General features: G+C 39.3%; 2 protein-coding genes across 3 annotated transcripts; one reads left to right on the top strand and one right to left on the bottom strand.

Moving 5' to 3' along the window:
• Positions 1-529: 529 nt before the first annotated feature.
• LOC110156961 (steroid 17-alpha-hydroxylase/17,20 lyase) lies at positions 530-4,315 on the top strand. Its single transcript, XM_020921194.2, has 8 exons — positions 530-835; positions 1,100-1,238; positions 1,657-1,892; positions 2,284-2,370; positions 2,472-2,690; positions 2,776-2,945; positions 3,397-3,500; positions 4,038-4,315. The coding sequence occupies exons 1-8, from the start codon at positions 530-532 to the stop codon at positions 4,313-4,315; spliced, it is 1,539 nt and encodes a 512-aa protein (XP_020776853.1).
• A 2,602-nt stretch (positions 4,316-6,917) lies between these two features.
• fbxw4 (F-box and WD repeat domain containing 4) lies at positions 6,918-26,134 on the bottom strand. Of its 2 annotated transcripts, XM_020921228.2 has the most exons (9): positions 25,827-26,134; positions 25,405-25,500; positions 24,530-24,715; positions 23,676-23,808; positions 21,818-21,903; positions 13,706-13,771; positions 10,489-10,629; positions 8,731-8,872; positions 6,918-8,539 (listed from the first exon to the last, which is right to left on the bottom strand). In XM_020921228.2, the coding sequence occupies exons 1-9, from the start codon at positions 26,009-26,011 to the stop codon at positions 8,405-8,407; spliced, it is 1,170 nt and encodes a 389-aa protein (XP_020776887.1). In that variant the 5' UTR covers positions 26,012-26,134; the 3' UTR covers positions 6,918-8,404. The 2 variants fall into 2 exon arrangements, with proteins under 2 accessions (XP_020776887.1, XP_055018599.1); XM_055162624.1 differs by lacking the exons at positions 6,918-8,539; positions 8,731-8,872 and adding an exon at positions 8,906-10,134.
• Between the last annotated feature and the right edge of the window lie 1,459 nt (positions 26,135-27,593).

The raw sequence follows: 27,593 nt of genomic DNA, 5'->3' as shown, positions 1-27,593 counted from the left end.
GACTGCTCACTGACGGTCTTCCTCAGAGAGGTCAAGTGACGTCTCTGAGGTATGAGGTTAGGTATGAAAACATACTCTTGGTCTGAAAAAAGAGCCTAATAACATAAATTATCGGAAGACTCCACTGGACTTTTATAATACATGTTCTGGGAAAAAGCATAGACTTGAAAAAATTGGGTATTTCAGCTTTAAATCACAACATTTAGTAGCCTACTTCACCCGCTGTGAAAAATTATTGCTTTCTTTGTTTGCTGCCAATGTTTGTTGTTGTTTATTCTATTCTTTTTTGTTATTCTGTTGCACACACTCAACATTTTTGATTCTTTGTGTTTGCTGCCAAATGCTTACTGACTCCTAGGCTTTTTGTTTTGGAGAGATTCATGAAGTCCACGACACATCCAGTGAAGCTTATCTTGTTTAATTTGGCTCAGCCTTAAATATTCTGACTCAAGGATGTGACATTGAAGGAGGTGTATAAAAGAGAGAGTGTGTAGAACTGGGTGCAGCTTTGTGATGTGACACTGGTACCATGACTCTTTTCTGGTGTTTGCTTGCCATTGTGTTCTTGAGCCTGGCAGCACTGTTAGCGCTCTGGACATCTCGAGGCACTTCCCTGGAACCTCCACAGCTCCCATCTCTGCCACTGATCGGCAGCCTACTCAGCCTTGGAGGCACACACCCTCCACATATTCTCTTCAAGAAGCTGCAGGCCAAGTATGGGGCCATATACTCGCTGAAGTTGGGCTCCAATAAGGTCATTGTGGTCAACCATCACACACACGCCAAGGAGGTTCTGCTCAAGAAGGGCAAGGTATTTGCTGGAAGACCTCGAACCGTGAGTACATCATATTCATTTACTGACTTAGTACTAATTATGTCTGTTTGGTACCATAAATATTAAAGTTTCTTTTTTTCCACTTTGGTTTAGACTTTCTTTTTTATAGTTTCTTATTTAAATTGATGCAAAGAATTAATATTTTATTCAGTTTACCACACAGTTGCATTCACTTTTATTTCATTTCATTCATACTGCATTCTTTTTTTTATTATTATTATTATCTACTGTTTCAAGCTTAATGCATGTCTTAACTATTGACAGGTGACCACAGATGTACTGACCAGAAATGGGAAGGACATTGCATTTGGGGACTATAGTGACACCTGGAGATTCCACAGAAAAATCGTGCACGGAGCTTTATGTATGTTTGGAGAAGGCTCAGCTTCCATCGAGAGCATCAGTGAGTGAACTTTTTTCTTGTGGTTGTTTAAATGTATGTTGATGTTTTAACTAATCTGTACTGCTGTCTTTGTCAGTACTCCCTTGAAAAGTAAATAATCTCAATGGGACATTACTGGTTAAATAAAGGTTAATAAAAAAATTTAATCATGATAGAAATCTAATTTTATTTAGAACAGTAATGACTATTGAACTATCTTCTGCATCACTATGATATCAGGAGGTCTTTAAGATTGCTTAGTTCCTTCAGCTCCTCATGTGGTCCTGGTTGGACGTTGCTGAATATGTTCACGTCTATCTAAACTACATCCTTCTGTCTTCAGAGTTGGATGCTTTGTGGTTTGGTTTAAAATATAGTCTCACTGTGAGTGCTATATGTGTGTCCTATATGTGCTCATATTATGTGTGTGTTTGTGCAGTTTGCGCAGAGGCCCAGTCCCTCTGTACGCTACTGTCAGAGGCGTCTGCAGCTGGCCTGTCTCTGGACCTCTCTCCTGAACTCACTCGAGCTGTCACAAACGTCATCTGCACCCTGTGTTTCCACTCATCGTACAGCCGCGGGGACCCTGAGTTTGAAACTATGTTGCGCTATAGCCAGGGCATTGTGGATACTGTGGCTAAAGACAGTCTGGTGGACATCTTCCCTTGGTTACAGGTATTTCTACATGAAAACATTTTCCCAGTCAAAAGCCTTGAAGTTCTGGTGCCCTCTAGAGAACACACCAGTCCAGCCCCATTAAAATCCCATCAATATAACTTGAAACATGTACATGGGTGTGAAAACATTTGTATACTGATACTGTTTATTATAAGAAATTGGAAAGAAAGAAAGAAAGAAATACATTGATTGATTTGAGCTCATATTTTCCTGTAGCAGTCTAAAATTACAAAACTATAACAAGCAAATTATTTTTATTGGAAGTAGGAAATTAAAAGTAATGGTGATATGTTCACTCAAGAAAACACCGGTTCTATCTTAAAGAGAAAACAAATATATTTAAAAATCTAGTTTGGATGGGACCACATAGTAACATTTTGTGTTGCAGATGTTTCCCAACAAAGATCTGCATATCCTCAAACATTGTGTGTCTATCAGAGACCAGCTCCTTCAGAAGAAATATGACGAGCACAAGGTGAGTGACCACTCACTGTAAAATCTCACAGAATCTCTGAGGACATGGATAAATGACTGAACTGCTTGGGAGTAAAATAGAAGATATTTTATCTGTGGTAGGCAGACTACAGTGACCATGTACAGAGGGACCTGCTGGATGCGCTGATCCGGGCCAAGCGGAGTGCAGAAAATAACAACACCACAGAGCTGAGCCTGGGACCAGGGGCCTTCACTGATGACCATTTGCTCATGACAGTGGGAGACATTTTTGGGGCTGGAGTGGAGACCACCACTACAGTGCTCAAGTGGGCTGTGGCTTACCTCATCCACCATCCTCAGGTCTGTTGTCACTTGGTTACTATGGGAGGTATTTAAGAATATAATATAAATGTATAAGTAGTTTGTGACCATACACTGTGTGCAGGTGCAGAAGCAGATTCAGGAGGAGCTGGACCACAGGGTGGGGCTAGAGAGGGCCCCTCAGCTCAGGGACAGGGGCAGCCTTCCGTACCTGGAGGCCACCATCAGAGAGGTGCTGCGCATTCGCCCTGTGGCTCCTCTGTTCATCCCACATGTGGCACTCAGCAACACCAGGTTGAAACAACCACATTTATATTTTTACTAGTCATTCACAATCTACATCTTCATCATATCAATGAATTGAAATCAGCAACAGGATTTAAAAAGGCATACATGTAACAGATGTTTGTATGGACTTTTTGTATGTTTGAACACCTTTTATTTAATATTCTAAACGTGGGTGCAGGGACTTTAGCTCTATAAGATTCAATTTCTTCTCATAGAGTGACATCTAGTGTTCAGACAATTAACTACTTAAGAGCACATACAATTTAAATACAAATATTTTAAACATACACAATCAATTCAGCCATCAATCTCTACTTTTTATGTCAAAATAAAATATCAGTTAAGGATACTCATGATTTGGCAAGGCTAGAAGACTTGAAAAATCACAGACATTGCTTTAAATTGTAAATAAGAAACCAAAAAAATTGATGAAAGATGATGTGACATGATTTCACAGCATTGGAGACTTCAGTGTGACAAAAGGCACTCGCGTGGTGGTTAACCTGTGGTCTCTGCATCATGACCCAAAAGAATGGCCCAACCCGGACAGCTTTGAGCCTGGTATGTACAGTAAGAATGCTCACCAACTTCATTTTTCTGGTGCAGGGTCTGGCCTTGTGTGGAGGTACCCATTTGTCTCCATGGAGATAGACAAGTTTAATGTCATATTGTGGAAAATTTCAGCCAAATGACATCTTCATGGAGACAAGAAGATAATGGACCCTTCACCTGAAGGTGCATGGTGCACCCTTAATTCTTAGGTGTAGAAGGCAAAAGATACGCTAGGTATAATTATTGTTAATATCCAGACTTTTGAACCCATAGTACTGTAGTATATATAATATATATTTATATATATATATATATATATATATATATATATATATATATATATATATATATATATATATATATATATATATATATATTTTTTTTTTTTTTTTTTTTTTTTAATATTTATTTATTTATTTATTTATTTTTGACTTAGACGAACTTGATCCACAGGGGGAAAAGTGGCCCTTGAACTCATCATATTGTAGAATCTGAAATTCGCCAGCACACTCATGTATACTCACCTTTTTGTCTTTGTGCTCACAGCTCGCTTCTTGAACAATGATGGCAGTGGGCTGGTCATTCCCTCTCCTAGTTATTTGCCCTTCGGAGCAGGTCTCAGGGTGTGTCTGGGTGAGGCTCTGGCCAAGATGGAGCTGTTTCTGTTCCTGTCTACCATGCTGCAGCGCTTCACTCTGTCTGTGCGCCCTGGAGATCCCCTGCCCAATTTAGAAGGCAAATTTGGGGTAGTACTCCAGCCCACCAAGTACTTTGTAAGCGCCCTGCCACGTCCATGCTGGGACAGATATAAGAGCCTGGATTAAGTGATTATTTTTTAAGTCATTATGAAGTCATTATTATTGTATTTTCAGATTCTACAATGTGATGATGTCACACTCCCAGATGGGGGCAAGAGCCAGATTTTCCTGTTAAACCTGATATTTTCAGTTATTGACTAAACCCAAAAACTCACTGTATTACAACTGTATTAATACTGGCCTATAAAATTCTGTGATCATCTGAAACCTAGCAATACATACTTATTTTAATATTGTGCACCTCCAATTTCTGAAGCACTTATATGTAACAAAGTGCTGCACAAAGAAACTAATTATATTAATAACTGTTAACTATTAGTTAAATGAGCACAATGCAAGTACCATTGTATTGTGTTATCTCTGAAATGGTTTATTTTCTCTGTTTAGTGAGATGAAACTATGTCATTTTATTCTATGATTGTATGCATTTTGTTTTTTGTACAATGTCAAAGAAGTATTTTTTGATAAAGACTATGGAAATGTGTACAGATATATTTGAAGTACTGAATACTTTTACAGTTTGATTATACAAAAGAAAGAAATCGCAATTAATTTCAACACTTCTCTAATTTACAGAGTTATTTGATGACTACAAACACTATTATTTTGTGAAATAAATGATTGAACTGTTTGAAAAGTTGGGTTCCTTGCTCATAAATAGTCTCTGCATTTCAGATGGAATTTCGTGTAGCCTATTGATATCATAGATTCACAAACTTCACAAACTGCCACTTGCTTGATGTGATACAAATATTTCCCACCCAATCAAATATTTACAAAAATATGAAATGCTGTCAAAAATACTTTAACTGTATCTAAATACTGAGAGCTTACCAACATAGAGCTTCAGGTGAGTTATTAATTAATTAAGCATTGCATTTATATAGCACCTTTCAAGATACCCAAAGCGCTTTACAGATCATTCACTCACTCAAAACTCAGTGGTGGTAAGCTACTATTGTAGCCACAGCTGCCCTGGGGCAGACTGACAGAAGCAAGGCTGCCTATCTGCACCTTCAGCCACTCCAACCACCACCATCACTCACACAAACACCACTTTCATGGCAATGTGGGTGAAGTGTCTTGCCTATGGACACGTCGTCAGTTTTTGCCACTGGCACTCCACTGTGGCATCTGGAATTCCCAACCATGGCCCATTTATCGGAATATGTTACAAAATACATTTTAATGCAGGTGCTGTAACTAAACACATTTTCAAAGTATTCTTCCCATCACTGTTCCCTCACAGCATGTCTAGTTCTCTGCAGTGGTAGAAGAATTACTAAATTTTGTAACTTATGTAGAAGTATTCGAGCAAAAGAATATTCAAGTACAACTTTTTATGCAATACTTTTACCTAAGTAAAACTATTAAAGCATCTGTTTAAAAATGTACTTCAAGAGTGAAAGGTTTTTTGCTTAGATCCTACAAAGCTTCAAATGTAGTGATTTTATTAAAGATTTGTGGTGAACAGAAATAACTGAATACATGTTTTTTTTCTAACAGTTTTTATTTGTATATTTTTGTTTGCTTAGACTATGAATGTGTTAAAAATAACCCCCTCAGCCTTTCCTGCAGGTCTCAAACAATAATGAACAAAATACTTTTACTTTTCAGTCCAGTTAAAAAAATGTTTTACAGTAGAAAGTACAAATACCTGCTCTCAAATGTATTAAAGTAAAAAGTATCCACTATAAAATGTACTCAAGTAAACTACAGATATTTAAAATTTACACTTAAATATGGTATTTTGGTACTTTGGTGCACTGATTTTTTGGTGATGATTTTGCTGCTACAAAGCCAGAAAGCCTGCTGTGAATGCACAGATTTTCGCGGGGGCCTCTGTTCCCACTTGCCACTCTCACTGGGGCTGGTCTGACCTGTGTAGCTTCAGAAAATTCAGCCAAAAAGAAAATGCATTGTTCTGGCTGGAATTTGTGCTTGTTCAAAACCTTTCATGACTTCTTCTATGGACACCACTTTGCCTTCACTTATTCAGGGCTGCTCAGAAAGTCAATGGGCCCTTACATCCCAGTTTGACAAGTCAGGAGGATACACACTAATCCCCTTAATCTGGCCTTTCTCCAACTCCCAGCCACAGGCCCACAGGTCCGCACTGACAAATCCATCCCAGGGACAATAGGATTAAGAGCGGACTCCACAGTGACACAGGTATCCACTGACTGATGTGTAAAGGCCACTCTCTCCGCTGTGTGCTTGTCTGCTAAGGGTGTGTGGGTGGCTGTTTAGTACATTGTGGGGAATAAAATCTGTATTAGCTCGACTGACATGGGTTTTTTCTTGACCACTGCAAATACTGTTTAGAATCCACAGAAACAGATGGTCAGTGAGGTTTGCCGATAATTTTAGGCTGATATATAGGGCCGCTTTAGATTATTTTATCCAAATTATGTAATTTAAATTTACCAAAAACTCACCCACAGCCCCTTTTTCACTACAAACACTTAAGAGAGCAGTATATCACATTTAGTACAGTTATCTCTTTGTGTTAAAGTGCTACAATATCGGAGTGAGCTGGAAATTTAAGGCTGATAGCTGATACACTAAAATAGTCCAAACAGTCCTAGCCCAAATACCTGACAACCGATCAGTAATCTACAAACACATTTAATTCATTGGTTAAAGTTATAGGATCCATCTCCATGAAATTAATGCAAGTCAATGCAAGATCCCATAAAACAGGTAAACCCAAAAGGTGTATGTGCGTCTTTGTGTGTGTCTGTGTGCGTGTGGGGGCTTACTGTTAATGTGATTGGTAATGTTACTATGGAGATATGAAGACAAGGAAACAAAACAAAAGACTTCACATACAGAACCACAATCTGATTATTCACAATTATTGTAACATCACAATTTAACTGCCTGTGCATTTGTACAAAAAAGAAACAAAAAAAACAAAACAAAACTGAAAATCAATAGAAAGATATTATTTTGAATTCATACTGGAACAATATGATGTAATAATTTAAATGTTTTACAACTTTGTAACATGTCTACTGAATAGAGGTCATTTTATTAAGCCAAGTGAAAAGGGGAAGCACTAATTAAAATGGGTATTAAAATAAATATGTTGGTAGGGTAGAAGAGGAAACAGTGCGGCAAGAGCTGGATTAGAAGCTGACATGTGTGGCTTAGGTCTCTGTGCAGGTGCAGGTGTGTGAGTAAACCCAAACAGAAATGATGTGGCTCTGTCAGGACCCTAAGCTCTTTAAAACTTCAAAGAGACGAAGGATTCATTTTTTACAGTTAGGCACACCAGCTTTTTAAAAAAAAAAAAATGAATACTTTTTTTTAAAATCACAAACTGGAAGACTTGTCTTGATATTTTTAAATGATAAAAGTTATCTAAAGCCCTATGCCCTGGTATATATTTTATTGAGAAAATTGCAAATACATTTTTTGAGTCATTAATTACATTCCTCATTATGATTCGGTCAATTAACAGTGGTCTGCCCTTTACAACCAGTAGAGGGAAGCATAACATCATGAAATCGCCCTCCTAATGGTCGTCTCAAAAACAGCCTGAGAGTAGTGTCAGTTCAACTGCCACAGTTGGACTGGCTATTTGCTCAAGTAAAAGAAAACAGGCAAAAAGAATTAAAGTCAAAAGATCACACATGTAATAAACTTTATGAATATATTCAAAATATGTGTGACGATATTCTTCTTTACTTGAAAGATTCATAAATAATTATTAAAAATTCAACTGCTTGTACAATCTAAGAAAAGCACTGTAAAAAAAAAACATCTTTAAATTCACAAAAGTGAATTTCATTCATTCACTTACATTCTTTTTCCTGCTCCTGAGTGTCTTCCTCATGTGACGTAAATTACTGAAGAACCAACTCACTAACCTCCGGTGTTTCATCTTCTGATCCATATTTCCTCTGCATGTATAGCTGACACTATAAATCTCATTAAAACACATTTTTGTCAGTATAAAAACATATCTAGACCTTTTAGGATCTCAAAATCTTCTGTAACTGCACAGGGGTTTGGACTGAGAGCAGTGACTTCACAGATCCTTTGAATGATGGGACATGACTCCAGTAACACGCCTTAAACAGTTTTTTGCTAGGAGCTAAAGCCAGGACTCAATCTAAAGTCCAGGGAGTGCAGGCTGGTGGCCAGGGCAGCAAACAGATGAGAGCTGTTGAAGCGAAGGCAGTAGACTGGGCTGCTGGGGCGCTGGGCACTCAGCTCATACACCTGCACACAAGAGTCACTGGTCACACACTCACTGTGACAACTGCTCCTTGTGAAGTGCTTAGAGAAGTTAAGTTAGCCTTAAAGGGACCTGTTATGACAGACAGATTGATTGTTTACAGCTAAGTGACCCCAAAAGTGTCAAATAAATGTATAAAACAAATTGACGAGGTCACCTCCCATCCTGAACTTACCTGCAAACAATGGCTTTGCCGTTTGTCCCACAAACGCACCACACCATAGTACGAGGAGCCGCTGGCCATCATGTGGTTGCCATCAGTCTGCAAGCAGTACAGTGCACTGTCATGAGGCTCCTCCCACTCCATCACGCACTTCCTGCCAAGACAAGTCTTACTAAGCACATACAAATGTATGTACAATACCACCATCTGAGTCTTCTCTCAGTCCTCATTTCATCCCACGACCTAGTCTGCACCTCGGACTGACACTTGCGCATTTAGACAAGCTGCAAAAATGACTTTTGCGTAAAAAGCTTCTTTAGTAAAAAGCCTTTATTAGCAGAAAATGTTTATTAAAACCCTTACTAAGAGGTTTATAGACATTTGTGATAAAGGTTACTTATAAGAAACACAAACCCTCAGTTTTTAATGTCATGAAGACTTTCAGACTTTGCTGAACCAAAATGGTCTTTTCACATTCACAAAATCTTACTGAGGAACATGCTTGAGATTCCCACAATGAATAAATCTTTTCCAGCTGTGTTTTTTAAAACATAAAACTATAGATATTGTCATTGATCCTCCATTAGCACAGATTCATCAATAAGAAATGGGAGTACCACTGAGGCAGACGGCAGGGGAGCGGAGCACACACACACAAACGCACACACGGCCAAAACCAGACAGAATAGAAGGAGATTCAAATTTCAATTGTAAAGGTCAAATGTTGCCTATTACAACACAAAGTCTACGATTAGTTAGAATATAATATTTTACATAGTACATAACAGTGGAAACATCAATGTATGTTTGCAAGGACAACAGAAATTATATATGGAAAGTTGTTAAAGAGACATAAACAATTACAAGTAATTAGAGCAGCCATAGTTCTAATGAGCAACAAATAGAAATTGAAGATTTTGCATAAGATTAAAACAAACATGTAATTAACTATAATACACGAATACACACCAAACACCTCACATTTGTGTCTGACCTTGTGCCTTCTGAGTCTGTTTAATTTAGACCAGATCAATTATTAATATCTTAAGAGGGACCCCCTTGCTAACCTGCACTGAGCGAACCCCCGAGAGCTATCCGCTAATCACATCAAATTTGTCTTACTTCACTGGTTCTTCAGACCAGTAAAAATGTGCTGTTATTGTCTCCGTCAACAGTGATATTTATGGTTATTGTGGTTATGGTTATAGTGTTTAAAGAATTGATAATTTGCACAATTTCTTTTGAAAATATCTTTTCATTTTCAATGTTACTGATGATCATCTGTGAAGGTCAAGTTTGCCACGGTCATGCTTTCAGTTAACGTTAGGCAAGGAAAAGTGAGGAGCAGGGTTGCACGGAGATTCTGTGTGATGACCGTAGTTTTGCGAGGATTCAAGTGGTTCTGAAGGCGGAGGCCTTAAATATAAAGAAACACTGAAATAGTATTATCACAAATTGTAATTTTTTACATGTCTGTACTAACTTGCTGCAATCCCTGTTGTTCAGTTGTACATAGCCTTTGTACATTTCTGTAACATCAACCTGCCATGATTTCTGCTGATGGAAATTACCCCAACGGTATATTTACATTTATTTTAACATTCATTAATAAACACTGGTCCCCCTATTCGTAACTAAATTAATAATAAAACCAAATTAAAATTTCTTCTGTTCTGTATTGCTTTATTTAATTTGTGTAATTGATTATCCTTCCAAGTCCAGGTGTTTTTAGATAAAACACACAATAAAAGAAAATAAACTTAGGCCTACCGTGTGCTGAGACGGAGGTCCCACAGGCGGATGTACGTATCATAGCCACATGTCAGGAGCTGAAAGGGAGTCTCAAAGACGATGTCCAGGACCCCGGCTCCACGTCGAAAATCTGAGCCCAGGCTGCACACACACTCCAGCCTAGGAATACAACAGTGGTTTAACTGGATGGCAGTTCAGTGTCATACAGAATGTATGTCTCCAGCTCATCTGATTTTAAGGGCCTCAATCTAGATACTGGCTCAAATCACTTTACACACTGTACCTGTTTTGTAAAAACATTGTGCATGTAGGTGGTGATCTGTTTAGTGCAAACTAAACTAAGATGTTTATTATTAATTTTCTCCTAAAATAGAAGTAATATTTTTTATTTTTCATTTCATTCTTTCAATTCTTTTTTTTTTTTTTTGGAAAGAGGCCTATCTGGAGGACTGAGTGATTACCCAAAAATTCTATACCAATACTGTATTTTGCATGCATTTTTCTGCAGTGCTGCTTTTTGAATGACAACTTATAATAAAAAAAACTGAATGAAAACTGTGCAGCACTGCGGCCCAAAGTTGAAATGTTCACAGCATCACAATACAAAATATTGCAGTATTAAAATAAACCTTTTTCCCAAGCCAAGAATGAATGAGGGACCCCCTCCCCTCACTAATACTTGTGAGCCTTGTGTGAAGCAAGTCCTGGTCTAATGTGGCATGTCACTCACAGTCTGGCCCTGTGCAGGACCATGGCCTTGTGATCACAGCTTTGTCCAGTTAGTCTCTTGATTATTGGAGAATAACCTCCAGTCAGCAGGGCACATTATTGCAGAATAACTGTCTCTTTGTTGCCATTTAATACCCTTCATGAGCGTGACTGTGTAGAGCTCAGGACCATTTGATACCTGCCCCGTAGCAACCATTTAGAGAGGCTCTTTGGCCTTGGCGACTGCGCTGCCATGTGTTCAAACTGGTGCCCAACCCCTTTACCCTGCAGCTCAATCCCTAGGCTGGAGCTGGTAATCCCCCTCCGCACCACAGGGGGTCTTCTTATTACACTGCAGCTCGCCCCACAGGACGCCTGATTGGGTGAAAGCTTCATCAGCACAAGGCTCTCATGATGAGGCCAGTCCAAAGAGGTTCAGTCTGTGTGGGGCAGTGGACCATTGTTGTTGTGGACACAACAGCATCCTCAACAGCTGGGAGGTGGGCTTCATCCCAGGTAACTATCACCACATAAAGTGCAGCCAGTCAATGTGTATAATCCAACTACCAAATCAAATACTTGTGTCATTTTGTGGATGCACATTAGTAAAAGCAACGAAAACTCTCTGAAGAATAGGAGGAAATTATGTTAAAGATATTTGCCCTGTCCCTTCCTACAATGGACCAACAGATATCAACTCCATTGGCCCTTCCAGTCACCAACAACTGCTCACTATACATATTCATACAAAGCGAGGTGAGTGAAGTGTCTTGCCCAAAGATACAACAACAGTATGAACTGGTCAAAGCATGTTTCAAACCACTGGCCTTTGGGTTGGTGCATCAGCGGCTAAAATGTATAATGAGTAATTGCAATTTTTCTTACAATGTTCAAGTAAAAAATTAAATAACACTTTTTTAAAAGAATATACTGCCTTAAATTAAATTTTTAGATTTTTAGAATTTTGTGAATGAAGCCTTAATATCAACATCTTTTACATGTGCTCATTAACATGTATTGGGTTGGTAGTATATTCCTTATTTCCATTTCACATGATATTCCAGCTTTATTAAAGACAGGGGGCGTTCTAACATTTTTGTCATGTTAAATAGATTCATAAAGAAACTTTGACACAAATCTGAGCTCTGGCATGATCATGCACATATGGGAAGGGTGCTGACCTTGTTAAACAGCCTAATAGAGCTATAAGTGGAGCCCAGCTAAGCTGTGCATGTAAACAGAGTGAGAGAGCGCAGTCTCATTAGATGTCCTCATGGCTGAGCCTGGAACAAACGGAGAGATTTGTGAAGATGATCAGACGGAGGGCAGTGGGGGGGCACAGAGGGCAGTGGGGGGCACAGACTCATTGAACGTTAAAAAGGGTCTCTGCTGCGTGACACACCAAGTCAGGACTAACTCTGAAATAAGCCTGTTGGGACGCTCGGCAGGACAGACACCAGCTTGGGGCCACACACACAACCTACCATTAATAAATTGGTAAAAATGGCACTTAGCCCGAAGCCAGAAGAAACACAGTGACTGTTTTGTGATGGGGTGACTGATGGAGCCCGGGATGCACTGACAGGTCTTCTTGTCAAAAGCCGGCAGACAGGTAAAGAAAAGGCCCCTGCTGAGGTTTTGAGTCCTAAAACAAACTGAGGGCCCAAGTATGGACCCCTGCACATCTAGCCAATTAAGAGAGCCCCTGTGAGGGTAGCAGGAATGTGGCTCCATCCAACAAAGAGGCTGGCACACCACAACAATGAGCACCTTTAAAATGTCACACACACATTTGACTGCTATAAGACAATACCTCTGCAATTTGTAGAACAGAGTAAGGCAGACATTTGGGGTGACCCTTTCATGGCAGGAATGTTAGAAATCTTGTCCAACATCACAAATGAAACCAAGACCTGATCTGGAGTACGGTGGCTACCTGATGTCTTTTCAAATTTTAAACAAGGACATAGTATGCACGTGTAGGGCAGTACAAAGGCAAAGTCACAGGGACTCTTATAGGAGAATTTCCCAAACCAACTTTTTAAGGTAACTTCACCAGTTCTGTAACTGCTGGCAGTTATATTCAAGGATCAAATTAAGATCACGAGCAGCAGTTACAGGAGCAATTTTGGAGCCATTTCCATACTACAAATAGGAATTTATTTATGTACAAAAGAGCGAAATAAAAACACCAGGATCATGTAGTGCAGGTTAATATGAACATTTTAAGACAAAAATGGCAAGGCCCACTGCAGCAGTTACAGAGAGAGGGGGACAATTTTCCCATGTTAAGTCAATTAGAAGCAGAGACGATGGAGAAGCATGCCCATGAACATTTCACCCATGACTAGCGGGTTAGCCATGTCCATTTATACAGTCTATGGTAAACAACATGGTGTTTAACACTGAGCTTCTCCGTGTCCCTCTTATGGTCAGTTATGGGGTGTGTGCAAAGTTAACGCACATCCTTGTGTTGCAAAAGAAATTCTATTGTGACACATGAATCCCTGTAATCTGAGATTCTTACCTTTCTATAGTCCAAATGTGAAGAGGAGAGGGGGTCCGACAACATGCAGTGCCCACGGCGAAGGAGCTGTAACAGACAAAAAGGTTTCAACTATATTATAAAGTTGTTGTTTTTTTCATCGTCATTAATCTAAGTTTTATTTTGAGTAAATCATGTATATATGAGTAATCCTGCATTATCCTGCATCTGAGGCTTGAGTGGTCAAAAAATGTCTTTTTTCACCTACCCTCTATCTTTGCTCTCTTCATTATTCTATACATAATATAATTAAATATATATAATTCACATATAATTCAATCACAATTACATATAACAATAATAATGTATATGTATAATAAAAAATGTATAAGTATAACAATAATATATATATAATTCAATCACAAAGGTCACTTTAATACAGCAAGTTTATGGATCTAATCCCTAACAAATAAGGACAAGGTGTAACATTTTTGAAGTTTTGTTTTGGATATTTTATTACAAAATGTGAAAGTCACACCAGAAAAGATCATGTAAAGGGTATCTGAAGGAAACCACTGTAAAAGGTTTTGACCTAGGTATTCACAATTATTAATATCAATATCCAGCAGACTAAAATTCAGTTTGGGTAGTTCTTTGATCCAGCTCTTCTGCTGATATTCCAGCCTATGACAGACGAGAAATCCTCTGCTCTCTTGAATTCCATACCCAGCCTGCACAGACGCAGCAGGAGTCTGTGAGGAGAACTATGATTGGAGCAGCGTGATCAGAGCATATAAAGTCAGTCACTCCATTGACCGTAGTGACGGCTTTTAAGTGGAGGTGTGTGTGATGACTGACTGCCATTCCCAGAGACAGCTGGGGGTCCAGAAAAAGCAGGAGCACTGTGGGGTTGGGTGAGCAGGGTGGGGTGTCCACCACTGGCCTGGGGTGTGGTGATTCTTTTAGGCAGAGCACAGACAGTGTGCACCTACAGGGACAATGGATGGGGGAGGACCACTTCTACACGCATGAGAAAAAGAACTGTACCAGATTTTTACCTCCGCCAAGGAGGTTATGTTTTTGCCGGCGTTTGTCTGTTTGTGTTTGTTTGTTTGTTTGTTTGTCTTTTAGCAACATAACTCAAAAAGTTATGGACCGATTTTGATGAAATTTTCAGGATTTGTTGGAAATGTGAAAAGGAAGAACTGATTTCATTTTCGGGGTGATCCGGAAGAAATCCTGGATTCTGGATCACCTTGAAATTTTAGTTAAAGGTTGTATGGAGGATTTTTTTTTGTTTCAAGTTGTCAATGATAGCATTATAGAGGTGCAGTAGCCTTGTAATTATTATGACCAAAAAAAAGAGAATAAAAATTCATCAACTCTGGACGTGGTGGGGCCAGCTAAACATTTGCCAATAGATAACGACACTGCCTCGTTATCTGTTAGCTGACAGGCTGTCAATCAATCTCCCTACGTTTCTAGCGTAACTGACTTGCCTGCGCGCCGCCGGTACGTGGTTTACGTACGCCTGTCACGCAGTCCACAGACGCAAGCCGCACAGACGCTGTTTACTCCACCAACGCAACAGTTCTTAGCGGCTTTTTTTGACCTATATCTTCCTCGCAGTTAGCACAAAGTTTGTTGCAATGGCAGACAAGAATCCAGGAGCAGTTAGCCGCAAAAGATAGTCCGTTTTTGAGGTCGCTGAAAGAAGACAAGGGGAAAAGCAGCGAAGCCAAACTAAGGTGATTCTTATAGATTCATTCCAGCGATGGCGTGACTGAAGCAGACGCAGGGTCTAAAGACTGACGCATTGGTCGCCAAATTACTCCTGGACAGGTCATTTCTGCTTATTATGAAAACGTACTTTATTTCCAAGAGCTAGTCAAACGTTTTTCAGGACACGAAAGCGATATCCTATGTCTGAAATTTTCAGTGCAAAGAAAGAGTCCGCTTGCTGCTGCGTGTTGTAGCTAGTTCATTCGCACGGAATCTCCGCGCAACCTTCTCTGCACCCCTTTCCTGCTCCTGTCCCCGCTGCCCGTTCCGCTCTTCCCCCTGCTCCTCGCTTCTCCGGGCACGGAATCTCCGTGCACCGCTCCCCTCTCCTCTCTCCTCTCCTCTCTCCCTGCTCCGCTCTTCTCCCTGCTCCTCACTTCTCGTCCGCGAATGAAATGTCCGCACACCCGCTCCCCCCGCTCCTCACTTCTCCACCTTGCCTAACCAACACTGTAGTTAGTTGTTTACAAGTCATGTGCAGCCCACCGGCTGTAAACAAACCTGTTTCTGGTGTAAAGAGGAGGCGGGAGGAGGCGTTTCTACGTAGGGAGCTGTAGGGGACGGGGGGTGGTTTCACACATGCGCAACATTTGAAAAAGGACAAACAGTCGCTGGATTTCTCGTTCCTTGGAAAATCCTCTATACAACCTTTAACATTGTGGTAAATGGGGCCAAAAACGTTGTTTCTCAATATCTCGGTTAATTATTGACCAAACCCCATGAAATTTGACTCAGGGATGGACAATGGGATCCTCTTTCATATTCCAAAGGCTGATCCGGATCTGATCCAGAAGACTGATTTTATCGCAATTTATATAAAAAATGGGGGTAGTCCTTGGTGGAGGTCTGTGCTCTCTGAGTGCTTTTCTAGTTTAAATCTGTGACAGGAAAACATGCTTTAATAAGCATTTATAGAAGACAGATGTCACATCCGAGTTAGAGAAGGGACTATCTACACCAGTAGTTAAGATTGTGTGTAAAATTATCTTGTAAAATTATCTTGGATCTTTATGCATAAAACAGTCAGATGCTCCTTAGTGCAGGTGATCATTTACCAAACAGGTAAAGGATCTTGCCATTGTGGTGTTCTAGATTCTGCTTCAGTGAGTTAAAACAACAAAACGCACTGCACCTCATTGTTTAATCCTAATAATAAAATGCATATAGTGGGAAGCATATTGGTGTGATGGCGTCATCAGAACAGAGCTGTGGTGAACTGCCCTGGGACTCCCACACTCAGACAGCTGTCAGACCTGTTCAGCAGTGTGGGCCATTGGCAAGCCCTTAGTAATTAGTGTTGGGTAAACTCATTTATGGCCCAAATGGGTCAGCCAGGCCTGGGCTGAGTATGCTCTGTAGGTGACCTCTGACCTCTCTGACAAGATACAATAGGGTTACGCTCACACTCAATATCTGCACCTTATTACTCTCCATTACTCACATTACTCACTCATCAGTGGCCAGTCACTCGCAGAGGCAGTTTGTGGGACACAAGTCCCACAATAAAAGAGTAGTCCCACTGATGTCACCTTCTTCCTCTGAAGCCTGGCTTGTAGTGAGATTATAGCAGCTAGGTCAGGACTAATCATTAGCAGGCAGCTAACCCTTGCTCTCATTTGAGTAACCTCATCAAGTGCATGCACAATGTGAGAACTGATGTGCCAGGGTCACGCAAATTTAGATATGGAGTAAAAAAAACAGTTTTAGATGTTTAGAACTGTGTTTAGAATATTGTGAATAGGATGGTCTAAAAATGTATGAAAATTGCTTACATATTCCTGAATGATATCAGGTCTAAGTATTAAAACAGAAAAGTTGAATTAAAAAGTTTAAATAAAAAAGACAGCATTTAGTCTTGGTCCATTTCCATAATACAATCTCAAAAGGTCTGGGTTAATTTGTCACACTACTCTCTGATCTTTGTGCTTGACTTGTTTCTACTTTGTAAAATTGGTGTTATGTGTTCTCTTTACAAGTCAAAGCTTAAAGACACCACATGAGCCCTTTCACATGAAGCCTTGCACTGGCAAACCTCTGAATGGACACAAACATGCAGATTCCCGTCATACATTCACACTGTTCTGCATGGGTACACACTGGTGGCCCCTGTTTTCCCATTGCCACCCCCGGAGCCCTTTTGGTGCTGTTTGTGTGTGTGCTGTGCAGGGTCACCGTACATTCTTTTAACTCCTGCTTATGTTGAGCAGTCATTTGAAACAAGCCAGGCATGGTTCAGGAATTGTATATTAATTAAATAATAGTTTTAGCTAAGATCAAGAGCATTTGTTCATTTAATATTCATTAGAAGAAAAACACATGTCAATTTTTGTGTTATAGCATAATCTTATAATTTGGACATAATCAGAAACAAGGAGTAAGTTTAATATTTCATTGCATTCTCAAGATTTGGTCTTGCACTTTAGATTTCAACAATCAAATAAACGAAGAAACTGAGCACAATTTAAAACAAAATGAGCAGGAACTACTGTGCATAGTTCTGCCAGAGGCAGACCTTATATATTCAATGAAACGTTATTGCTGGTCACACGCACACAGAGAGAGCTGAGGACCAGCTTTATACTCTGGGCATCCTCCGTGTAAAACCCATTTGAGATCATGCATTCTGAGCAGTATTCTATATTCTTAGAAAAATAGAAGTTTGTTATCAATGTAATTATGCCCACTCTCAAGTTCAGGACTTGACTGATCACTCAGCAAATCATAGTAAAAAGATATTCTTTTCCACAAACAATTTCCAGAAGTTTCTCTATGTAAAATCATGTATTGAGCTAAGGTGCACTGATTAAAATGTATTTAAGACTAAAATATATACATATTCTAAAAAGAGTAGTGTATGTGGCAACAGATTCTATTAGATAAAAAAAAGTTAAGAGCGCATATGGATACGATAGAGGATTCAGATTTAAATTAATAAAATATACCAATATTATTTTGCACATCCACATCTCTGCACAATGTTAACTAATCAAAGTATGTATAAGGCGCCTGTGTGAGGCGTGAGACACCTGTCCGCGTGTGCGTGGCTTCTGGGTGTGTGGTTGTGTCTGTCCGTTTGTGTGGAATGTAAGGTGTATGTTGTAATGAGGGGGTTCGGACAGACCTGTGATTATTCCTGCCTCCTGTGGTGGAGCTCCTCTGGCTCTGTGGGCCCTGGCCTGTATTTAGTGTGTGGGAATGCAAATTCTGCCCCTTATTGCTTCATTGTTGGAGCTCTGTTCCTTTCTTTCTTTTTTAACTAAGTGAATTCTTGACTCCAGAGCAGCGGGGATGGCTCGGACATGGCTCTAGTCTTTCAATTGGGGAGTGGTGAAGGGGACGGGGCGAAAGTGGAGTGTGGCCAGTGACGGCAGTGCAGTCTGAGCACTGGGTGGCTCCAGTGCAGTCTCCCTGTACTTTGATACTAGGGTCAAAGGTCACCCTCCCTGGAGGTTGTGAGAAAAAAGCAAATTTGGGATGGTTTATCCAACAATCATTTTCTTCTTTTGGAAATGCTGAAAAGCGCTTTTGGCCCCAGCAATGTCTTTGTAGTTGTGCTTGAGGAGTTCTAGACAAAACAATTCCAAACCCACCCCCAAGCTTTCTTTGGGGGGCTTCTCCCTTCAGTGGGTTCGGGCCCCCGTCCTTCACAGCACAAGTCACTATTTTATAAGACTGCTAAAGCAAATACTTCAACATCTAATCAGATTTGTGTAGACCATGGGACAGTGTTTCATTCCAATGGTTTTGCTAGCTTTCTAGACAGTTCATTTATTAACAGATAACTTCGGTCATTAGGACTTAATATTTTGTTCCAAGTACGTCCAAAAGGTGCCCCAAATATATATATTTTTTTCCCTTTCTGTTCATAGCGCCACAGTGACACGGTAAAATGTTGAGGTTTACAGCATAGGACAAAAAAAACACAATTTAACGTTTTTAAAAACTCAACGCTATACTTATTAACATTGTGTCAGTGGAATTAGGACTACAATAGTATACTTACAGACATTATCACAACTATGTAACTGCTGCAAGCGAGCTCAATATTTTAGATCACAGTTGCTCACTGCAGAACTTTGGCTGAAGTAATACCCAAGGACTCTTCTCACTAAGGGGGTTTCCCACACTGACATGACCATCAAATATTTATCTTGAAAAAAATAATGTTTTCACCGAATTATGGAGAATGAATATTCACCTTAAGAATATGTTATGATATAATGCAGAATTACTGTATGTCAATACATTTAAGGGGCACAACCAATAAAAAAAAAAAAAATCATGTGGCAGAATAAAAAATATATGTGTATATTAAATAAAATGTGTCAGTTGTAATATACAATGAAACAGTTAATTGATCCATGGCAACTAATCAATTACTGTAATAATCATCAACTAATTTAGTAATGGAATAATCATGTTCTGCACTATACACAGATTCTAAAACGGTCCTATTTCTCAGTAATCAATAAAAAAAAGGAATAATGGAAAAATTAATTACCAAAATAATCCAGTTTCATAATTATAAAACATAGTGCTACAAATCAGAGTTCTGGTTCAGGAGAGAGCAGAGAGTGGGTGGCCTCTTGTCAGCAGCCTTGGCCTTTAAAAACAGCCACAACAACCTTCTCTATAACACCACGAGGATTCCCCATGAAACAAACACACTGATAACAGTCTGTCTCACTGCATTGGACCACATCAAAAAGGACTAAAACTGAAAATAATGAATGAGTTTTGATTCAAATTATTCTTTACTAGCATCAGACAGTGCATATTACTACAATATGGGCTGGGCAATATGACAAAAACAAATAAAAAATTCATATTGATTGATCACCATCAGTTTTGAACATAACGTGCTCATGACAGGTTTCATGTTTTTCTAATTATTATCACTTGGTTTGGTGGGATAGTACTCATTTCTCATAGTTATACATCCGTTAAGTAGCAGTTTATGGGAAGAAAGTTGAGAAGAAAAATAAAAATACAGGATGGTAGTATTCCATTTTGGAACTGCTACTTTATCTAATCAACATAGAAAATTCCAACCAAAATGCAGGGACAATTTCCACATTTTCTGACAGATTAAACTTCCATTTAACAAAACAAGACACACTTAATCATTGCCATCAACACAAAAAGTCCAAACTGCTACAATGATTGTGAGATGTCATATTATGATTTAGTTAGTAGCACCATAATGATCAACCTACAGCGAAATCCTTAATTTTCTTTTATACCCATTGTCTAATACAATGGCATTCTGAGCTCAGTTTTATGATAAACTTTCTGAATGTTAAAGTAAAGTGACAGTTAATGTGACAAACAGCGGGACACTTTAAATTTAGGTAATTTCTTACTGTAGATTGAACAAAAAACTTGAATTTGAATTTATTTTGAGAAAATTTGGGGCTTCTGCAGAGTATAGTTGAAGTATTTTGCCTTTCCTATTTTTGCACATCTTTCTCCAATTTCAGTGTTCCACTGTATGATAATCAGTGCAGAATTTTAGGAATAAAAAGCATTTTAGCATATTACGTATGTAGCAGCATTGTATTAAAAGAAGACATTTCCTGATGCCATTGTAAAATAAAAATGTATATATTTTGGAAGGTAACAATTGGAATTGTTGTTTTAATTGTTTTATTATTAGTCAGCTAAATTATTATTAATATGGAACTAAAACAAAAATGGTAACCCTAATATGCTAACCCAATACCTTATATGATCCACCACATGACATTTGTCCCTCAGAGCAACAAATGTTTTGAGGTAGAGCATGACAGATTCCTAAAGTCTTTCGAGCTTGGCCTTATGCTGGGACCAAATGGTGACATTCCAGAGCAAATAAAACTTCCTTCTGGTCTGCCATACGAAGCAATACAACCGCAGAGGTTTGTGTGTGTTATTCCCACCTTCAAACAAAATCTGCATCATGGTTGTATTGCAAGCAATAGTGATACTTTGCAGTGACATCATGCCAGGGGTGTTCTACATGTATCTGTATGGCAGTATGTTCAGAAGTTACCATGGTGACAAAATTCACACATTAGCAAACATTGTAAAAAATGTTTTAAGAACTTAAGAAATCTAAAGAAAAAACTAAACAAAATGGATTTAAACAAAACATTTTCAGGAGTCCATGATCAATATGGGAGTTGAGATGTTTGATTTTCAACAAAAAGGTGACAGTGACTAACTGAAAAACTGTTGGCTAATGCAAGCTAGCTAAATTGTGTTACAAAAAAAAAAGTCAGATTGAAGTCTTTAAACAGAACAGTGCATGTGTGTAATGTGTGTAGCATTACACCCCCAGGGAATGTTGATGGCATCAGCTGCAAAGAATCAACTGAGTGGAAATAGACTTACCTGACAGAAGGATCAATGGCAATAGACCAGACTCTGTCAAAAGTGGAAATGGTTTCCTTAGAAGAGCTTGAGGTCAATGTCCAAACCTTCAACATAGAGACAGTCATTGGTAGGGATTTGCTGCCAATCTGACTACTCTTACCATAAAGAATATAATGTCCTATAAAAAAAAATCATAAGTCTGGACTAGAGTAAGATGGCAAAACAAAAGACGGGCTGTGTTTTTGTTTTGGTCTGTTCTAAAATACAAGCACGCTCCATAGTAGCTCACTTGAAGAACCCTTACCCACCATTCTTGCATGTACTTAAGATACACTAGTTTTAGGCAGGACCATGCATAGACATTGTGAGGGGGCAAATGCTTAATCATGAAAAAACCCTCTGTATCACTCGAAATGATCCATACTGTTTGTAGCCTATGTAAAAATGGGTTATATGATGATGAAAATCTATGGTAATTGTGGGTAGGTGATATTATGATTCAGTTTTCCTTCACCTTCTTGTCTTCCTCCAACTGGTCAGTCTTGGTCATGCTCCCTGTCTTAACGGTATTAAGATACTAAATTTAAATGAACTGTGATTAGTGCTGTCAATAGATTGAAAAAATAAATAAAATCACATTAATCAAACTTTTGAAATATGCTTGCTCACAAATCATTGCATTATCATGAATCTGTGTGGCCAGTTTTGGTTAAATGTACATCAACTACAAAAAGGCTTTCTTTAAGAAAGCAAATTTGTTGTGCATCTCAGTGACATTTGCATTTGAGTTGTATATCATTAGCTGTGCTGCTCATAACACTGAAATAAAACCATATGGTAAAAAATTTTATTCAATCAAGATTTTTATTTGTGAATTCTAAACTGTTGTCAGACTATTTCATTCATCTATATATGATGATTAGGTGTTTTATTTCACTTGCAGTATTGTGCCCTTCTCTTAAAGCATACACCAAGTCCAGGACCAACACATAAGCACTGCAGAGCTCTATTGGCTTACAGCATCTTTGAAAGTGGTCACTATTTTAATACTTTAAACACCTGTGTTGACCAAGGGGGCACCAAGGGGCACTTACAAAGGCCTAGTACCACCTGGGCAATCAAGTTCAGCCTCTTTTCCATTGGGGCTCCCTTGAAGCGAGCCTGTTGGTGCGCCCACCTCCACTCGAGTTTCCATGCTCCAGGCAAGGCTTTCCTACATGAGAAAATGGCATCACCCAAATATAACTAATGTTTTCTAAATTAATAAAACCTAAACTGTACCTTAATTATATATTTAGTCATAAGGCCTCAGAGGTCTCACCAATTCACAGAAAAACATTTAGTAATTCTAAGTGGTGAGACATGGCTAAAGCTGTACAAGCTGCCATCACTGGAAATACATCAGCTTATCACAAGATCAAGTTAGTTTTATTTGTTTGTATCTGCCAAGTCTGCATTCTCCCTTGACCAATAATTTCTCAGTACTTATTACTTATTAGCTCTGCACCAACGTGAGTCAGACCCCTCTGGGGCCTCTATTACCCTTCAGGGTCCTCTTCAGACTTTAGACAGTGGAGACTCTCTGACCGTACCAACTCACACAAGTGAACCAATGGAAATGAGGCTTTAGTCATTAAGTTTTTATACTTTTCCTTTTTTTAGTTAATTGTTTATAACATAATTCAAATTAACAGTGCAAAATAAAAAGGTAAATATGTGTCTTATACCATTATAAAAACCTACACATTTATACATGAATATTACTTGACAATAAACATTACATAAATATTAAATATGACATCTATTCTTAATTAAATACATGGTTTTAACATGTAATTAACTGTGTTGTGTAAAGGTCTCGGTGTTCCTCACTGACCTTGACGGTTGTATCTCTGGATCCACTGATAATGAGCTCATCTCTGGAATCCAGACAGTTGATTTCCTGGCTGTGCCCTGGCAGCTTGGTCTGAGCACCACTTCTCCTGCTGTGGACCACAATAGTCCCATCGCTGAAACACATAAGGATCTCAGGATATACAGTACAGTATACAGATATCAGTAACAGGATTATCATTCCACTAGTAGGGCATCTAGTAATCCAACTGAAAGTATAACTGGACAAAGTATTTATTAGAAGGACATTCTGTTACTGCATGTACCAGCGGTGATTTTTTTATTATCTTGGTTTCCTATAGTATTACTTAATTTCTGTGTATACAATACCTGTGTTGGCTGTATTAATCACGGGGTGTAATTGTTTAAAAAAACAGCAGATGGCACTAGGCCCACATCTGCAGGCACAATTAAAAAAGACTGTAGCATGCTAAAAACCAAGGGGTTTCTCAGTGGGATAGAATTTGGAAACAGTAGGCCAAAGCAATGGGTCACCTGACCAAATCATAAATACAAATGGAAAGTGTCAATAAGCATCCTCAAGTTTCATTTATCTAAATCTAAAGGTTGCCATGTGACTCATATGTCAAACCCAAAAGATGCATTATCTCTTTAGCAGGTCTATTTTATCCAGGCATAGGCTAGTTTTGTGAAACCATACTTTTACAAAATGTGTATGTTAATGAAATTGCTTATGATGTCATTTGTGTCAGTAATCGGTAAAGCAGCTTTTGCACAGTGAGTGATTTTGTTTTCATAATATTTGATAAATTATACAATAATTTACTATTTAAAAAAGTTTAAAATAATAATAATAAAATAAAACTTCTGACTTACCTTCCACTGCTGATTAAATATGAGTTGTTGAGAACAAAGCGACACACATCCCCATTGTGACCAGAATAGATTTGAAATGGCTGGCTGAGAATCTTCTTGGCATTTTGGTGCACTCTGTGAGCTCGGATCTCTGCTGCCTGGGACAGAAACAGTATATTCCCATCGATCTGCAGCCATGGCAACAGGCTGAGGGTCAGAAAGAGAACACACATACATCATAATAGATGGATTATAGAGCATATCACATATTAAAGTCTGCATTTCATTACAGAGTACACTTATTGGGCAATGACACTGGCTCAGTGGTTAAAGCAGTGACACTTCATCCACCTTGCCTAGTAAGTGGTGTGCATGTGTGATTGGTGGAGGTCGGAGGGGTCGATGATGCAGATTGGCAGCCTTGCTTGTGTCAGTCTGCCTCAGGGCAGCGGTGGCTAGAATATTAGCTTACTACCACAAAGTATGGAGTGAATGAATAATGACTACAGCTTTAGAAGCTTCAACAGCCCTGTAAAAAGCATTACTAGTGTAAGTTTATTAATATTGCGAGCATGCATTTGATTTATCCCACTACACCCTTGACTCTTGGTATCTTACACCATCAAAGGATAGGCAATTTGAGCACTAAAATTGTTAGAGTGGAGTTAAGATGTATGGATTTTAAAACATAGAGGAGCACTTTCTGGGTCATCACCAAATTAAATATGCAGAATTGTTGAAACATACTGAAATGGAACTTAATAAAACATGCTTTTTAAATTATTTTCTTGAATACAAAACAGGTAAAATCACCAATTCTATAACAACATCTGTGTTTTTGGACAGATGAAGTGAGTTGAGGGGATCCCCATCAATACCCTACAGGGCAGACTTACTTTTTTCTCCATCTGATAAGTACGTCCTTGGTGCAGAGCCCACTGGACCAGTTCTGAGCAGTCCTCACTCTCTCCTTAAGTGGAATTTTTGGGTATCTGCAAAACACAATAACGACTATGATGTAATTCATGTTTACAGTGAATAATGTGGTAGTAATAGAAATAACAGAGCATATCGTAGGATCTGGAATTATTGTATTACAAGTGTATCGTTGGTGCAGGAAAATAAAGGCGAATTCAGATCCAGGAGGAAGATATGCAGGGGAGGAGGATATATATGCAAAGAAGCAGAGCCCATGGTGACCACAGACAGTATAAAGGATAGTCTATGGGCTGGACTGAAATAGAACAGGTAGCAGCTAACATTAGTGCGCTAGCAAATGCCACATGTGTAAGACGCTACAACCTACAACAAAACTCACAGATCTGATCCATTCCGACGAATCCCAGTGTTTAGGAACTGTTTGGCAACATTCTTCCACACATTGTCACGGTTAACAAAACTGTAGGCAGATTTACAAACTTGCGAGAATCGACTGAGAGATCTGTGGTCCAAGTAAGCCAGGATGTGGTACAGGACGTCGTCAGGCAATTGAAATAGGAGCATGGCGACCCACCGCCGCTATCCACAACCACGCACCGCGGCGGCTGCTCATTTTAGCAAAGTGTTCATTAGAACGAAAAACTTGATTTGCAGGAAGCAAGCACAGGAAGCCATTACGCTACTGCATTTTGCGGAGCGACGTAGAAAACGTAATGACGTACGCAATCCATGTAACTCTGGTCCAGGTCATAGATTATAAACTTTAGGCTACTATTATTTATTTTTTATTTGTTTATTTACTTATTTGTTTTGGTTATCAACTCAAGTCTATCGGCCTATGCTTCGAGTATCTTCACGGTAAGCGCGTTGCCTTTTGAGACCATAGACTCTCTATGCTTGAACCCCAGTGGCGTATCTAGGGGTCCCAGTCCAGGTGTTAGGGCCCCAAAATGACGATGCACCGCCTTCACCTGGTGGCTTTCACAGGGTGTAGATACAGGCTATGATAGAACCCTACAGTAGGTTAGGCCTACCCCATAGACTGTCCATTGGCCTATACTAAATAAAACTAAGTTATGTGGACTAGTGAGTGCAAATTCATTTCACTTAAAAAAGGTCCTATATTATGCAAAATGTATTATTTGGTCATGTTAGAATGTCATTACCTCCTCAAAAACAAAGTCAGAGTTGTGTTTTGTTTCGTTCATGCTGAGTAATCCTGCACTGTTAGGCAGTTTACATCTCAAAACCTCAAAATAAAGTTTTTCTTTTTTTTTTTTGTCTCAATTAATCTGATTTATTAGTGAAAAGGTATATAGGTTAAAAGCACAGAGGAACACTTCCTGTATCACCACTCAGTGACATCACAAAGTGAAATAGTGAGTTTGAATTTGAGAGAAGAACAACCTAAGTATGCTAGATTTTTATGTTGAACATGTATGAATTAAACAAATGAAGGAGGACTATCGGTCAGCCTCAAAGAAATTCTGACAAACTGTCCAACACCTCAGGAGAGGAAAGCAGTGCTTCACCAACACTGTTTACAGTGCAGGGGGAGAGCTGTTGACCTTGACTGGAGATGTTGTCAGATGCTACAAGGAATACTTTGAGGATCTTCTCAATCCTCCTGTCACATCTTCCAAGAGGAAGCAGAGGCCGTAGGATCCATCCTGAATTTTTAAGTCTCTGGATGTTGTGGGGCTATCTTGGCTATCTTCTATGGCAGTCAGGGACAGTAACTCTGGACTGGCAGACAGGGGTGGTGCTCCCTCTGTTTAAGAACTACAACTACAGGGAAATTACACAGACTCCCCAGTCTATTCCAGAGGATTGGAGATTAGAATATGATCGAATGTCAAGATCCAGATCCAGGAGGAGCAGTGTGGTTTTCATCCCAGTCGTGGAACACTAGACCAGCTCTACACTCTCCACTGGGTGCTCGAAGGTTCATGGGAGTTTGCCCAACTAGTCCACATGTGCTTTGTGGATCTGGAGAAGGCATTCGACCATGTCCCTCGTGGTGTCCTGTGGGGGGAGCAGAAGCTGTATTCGCATTGCCAGCAGTAAGTCAGACCTGTTCCCGGTGTATGTTGGACTCCACCAGGGCTCACCTTTGTCACTGTTCATTATTTATATGGACAGGATT

Source organism: Boleophthalmus pectinirostris, unplaced genomic scaffold, assembly GCF_026225935.1.
Source record: "Boleophthalmus pectinirostris isolate CB_2022bp ecotype Guang Dong unplaced genomic scaffold, ASM2622593v1 HiC_scaffold_5, whole genome shotgun sequence".
Lineage (NCBI taxonomy): Eukaryota > Metazoa > Chordata > Actinopteri > Gobiiformes > Gobiidae > Boleophthalmus > Boleophthalmus pectinirostris.
This window is presented reverse-complemented; position numbering and strand designations above follow the sequence as displayed.

Excerpts from the sequence above, each read along its gene's own strand:
- fbxw4 (XM_020921228.2), bottom strand. The coding sequence starts at position 26,011 with ATGCTCCTATTTCAATTGCCTGACGACGTCCTGTACCACATCCTGGCT. Across the intron at positions 21,904-23,675 it reads CCAGAGATACAACCGTCAAG|GTTTGGACATTGACCTCAAG; the intron begins GTCAGTGAGGAA and ends TCTATGTTGAAG. Across the intron at positions 10,630-13,705 it reads CACATTTGGACTATAGAAAG|GCTGGAGTGTGTGTGCAGCC; the intron begins GTAAGAATCTCA and ends TTGTATTCCTAG.
- LOC110156961 (XM_020921194.2), top strand. The coding sequence starts at position 530 with ATGACTCTTTTCTGGTGTTTGCTTGCCATTGTGTTCTTGAGCCTGGCA. Across the intron at positions 1,239-1,656 it reads AGCTTCCATCGAGAGCATCA|TTTGCGCAGAGGCCCAGTCC; the intron begins GTGAGTGAACTT and ends GTGTTTGTGCAG. Across the intron at positions 2,946-3,396 it reads GTGGCACTCAGCAACACCAG|CATTGGAGACTTCAGTGTGA; the intron begins GTTGAAACAACC and ends ATGATTTCACAG.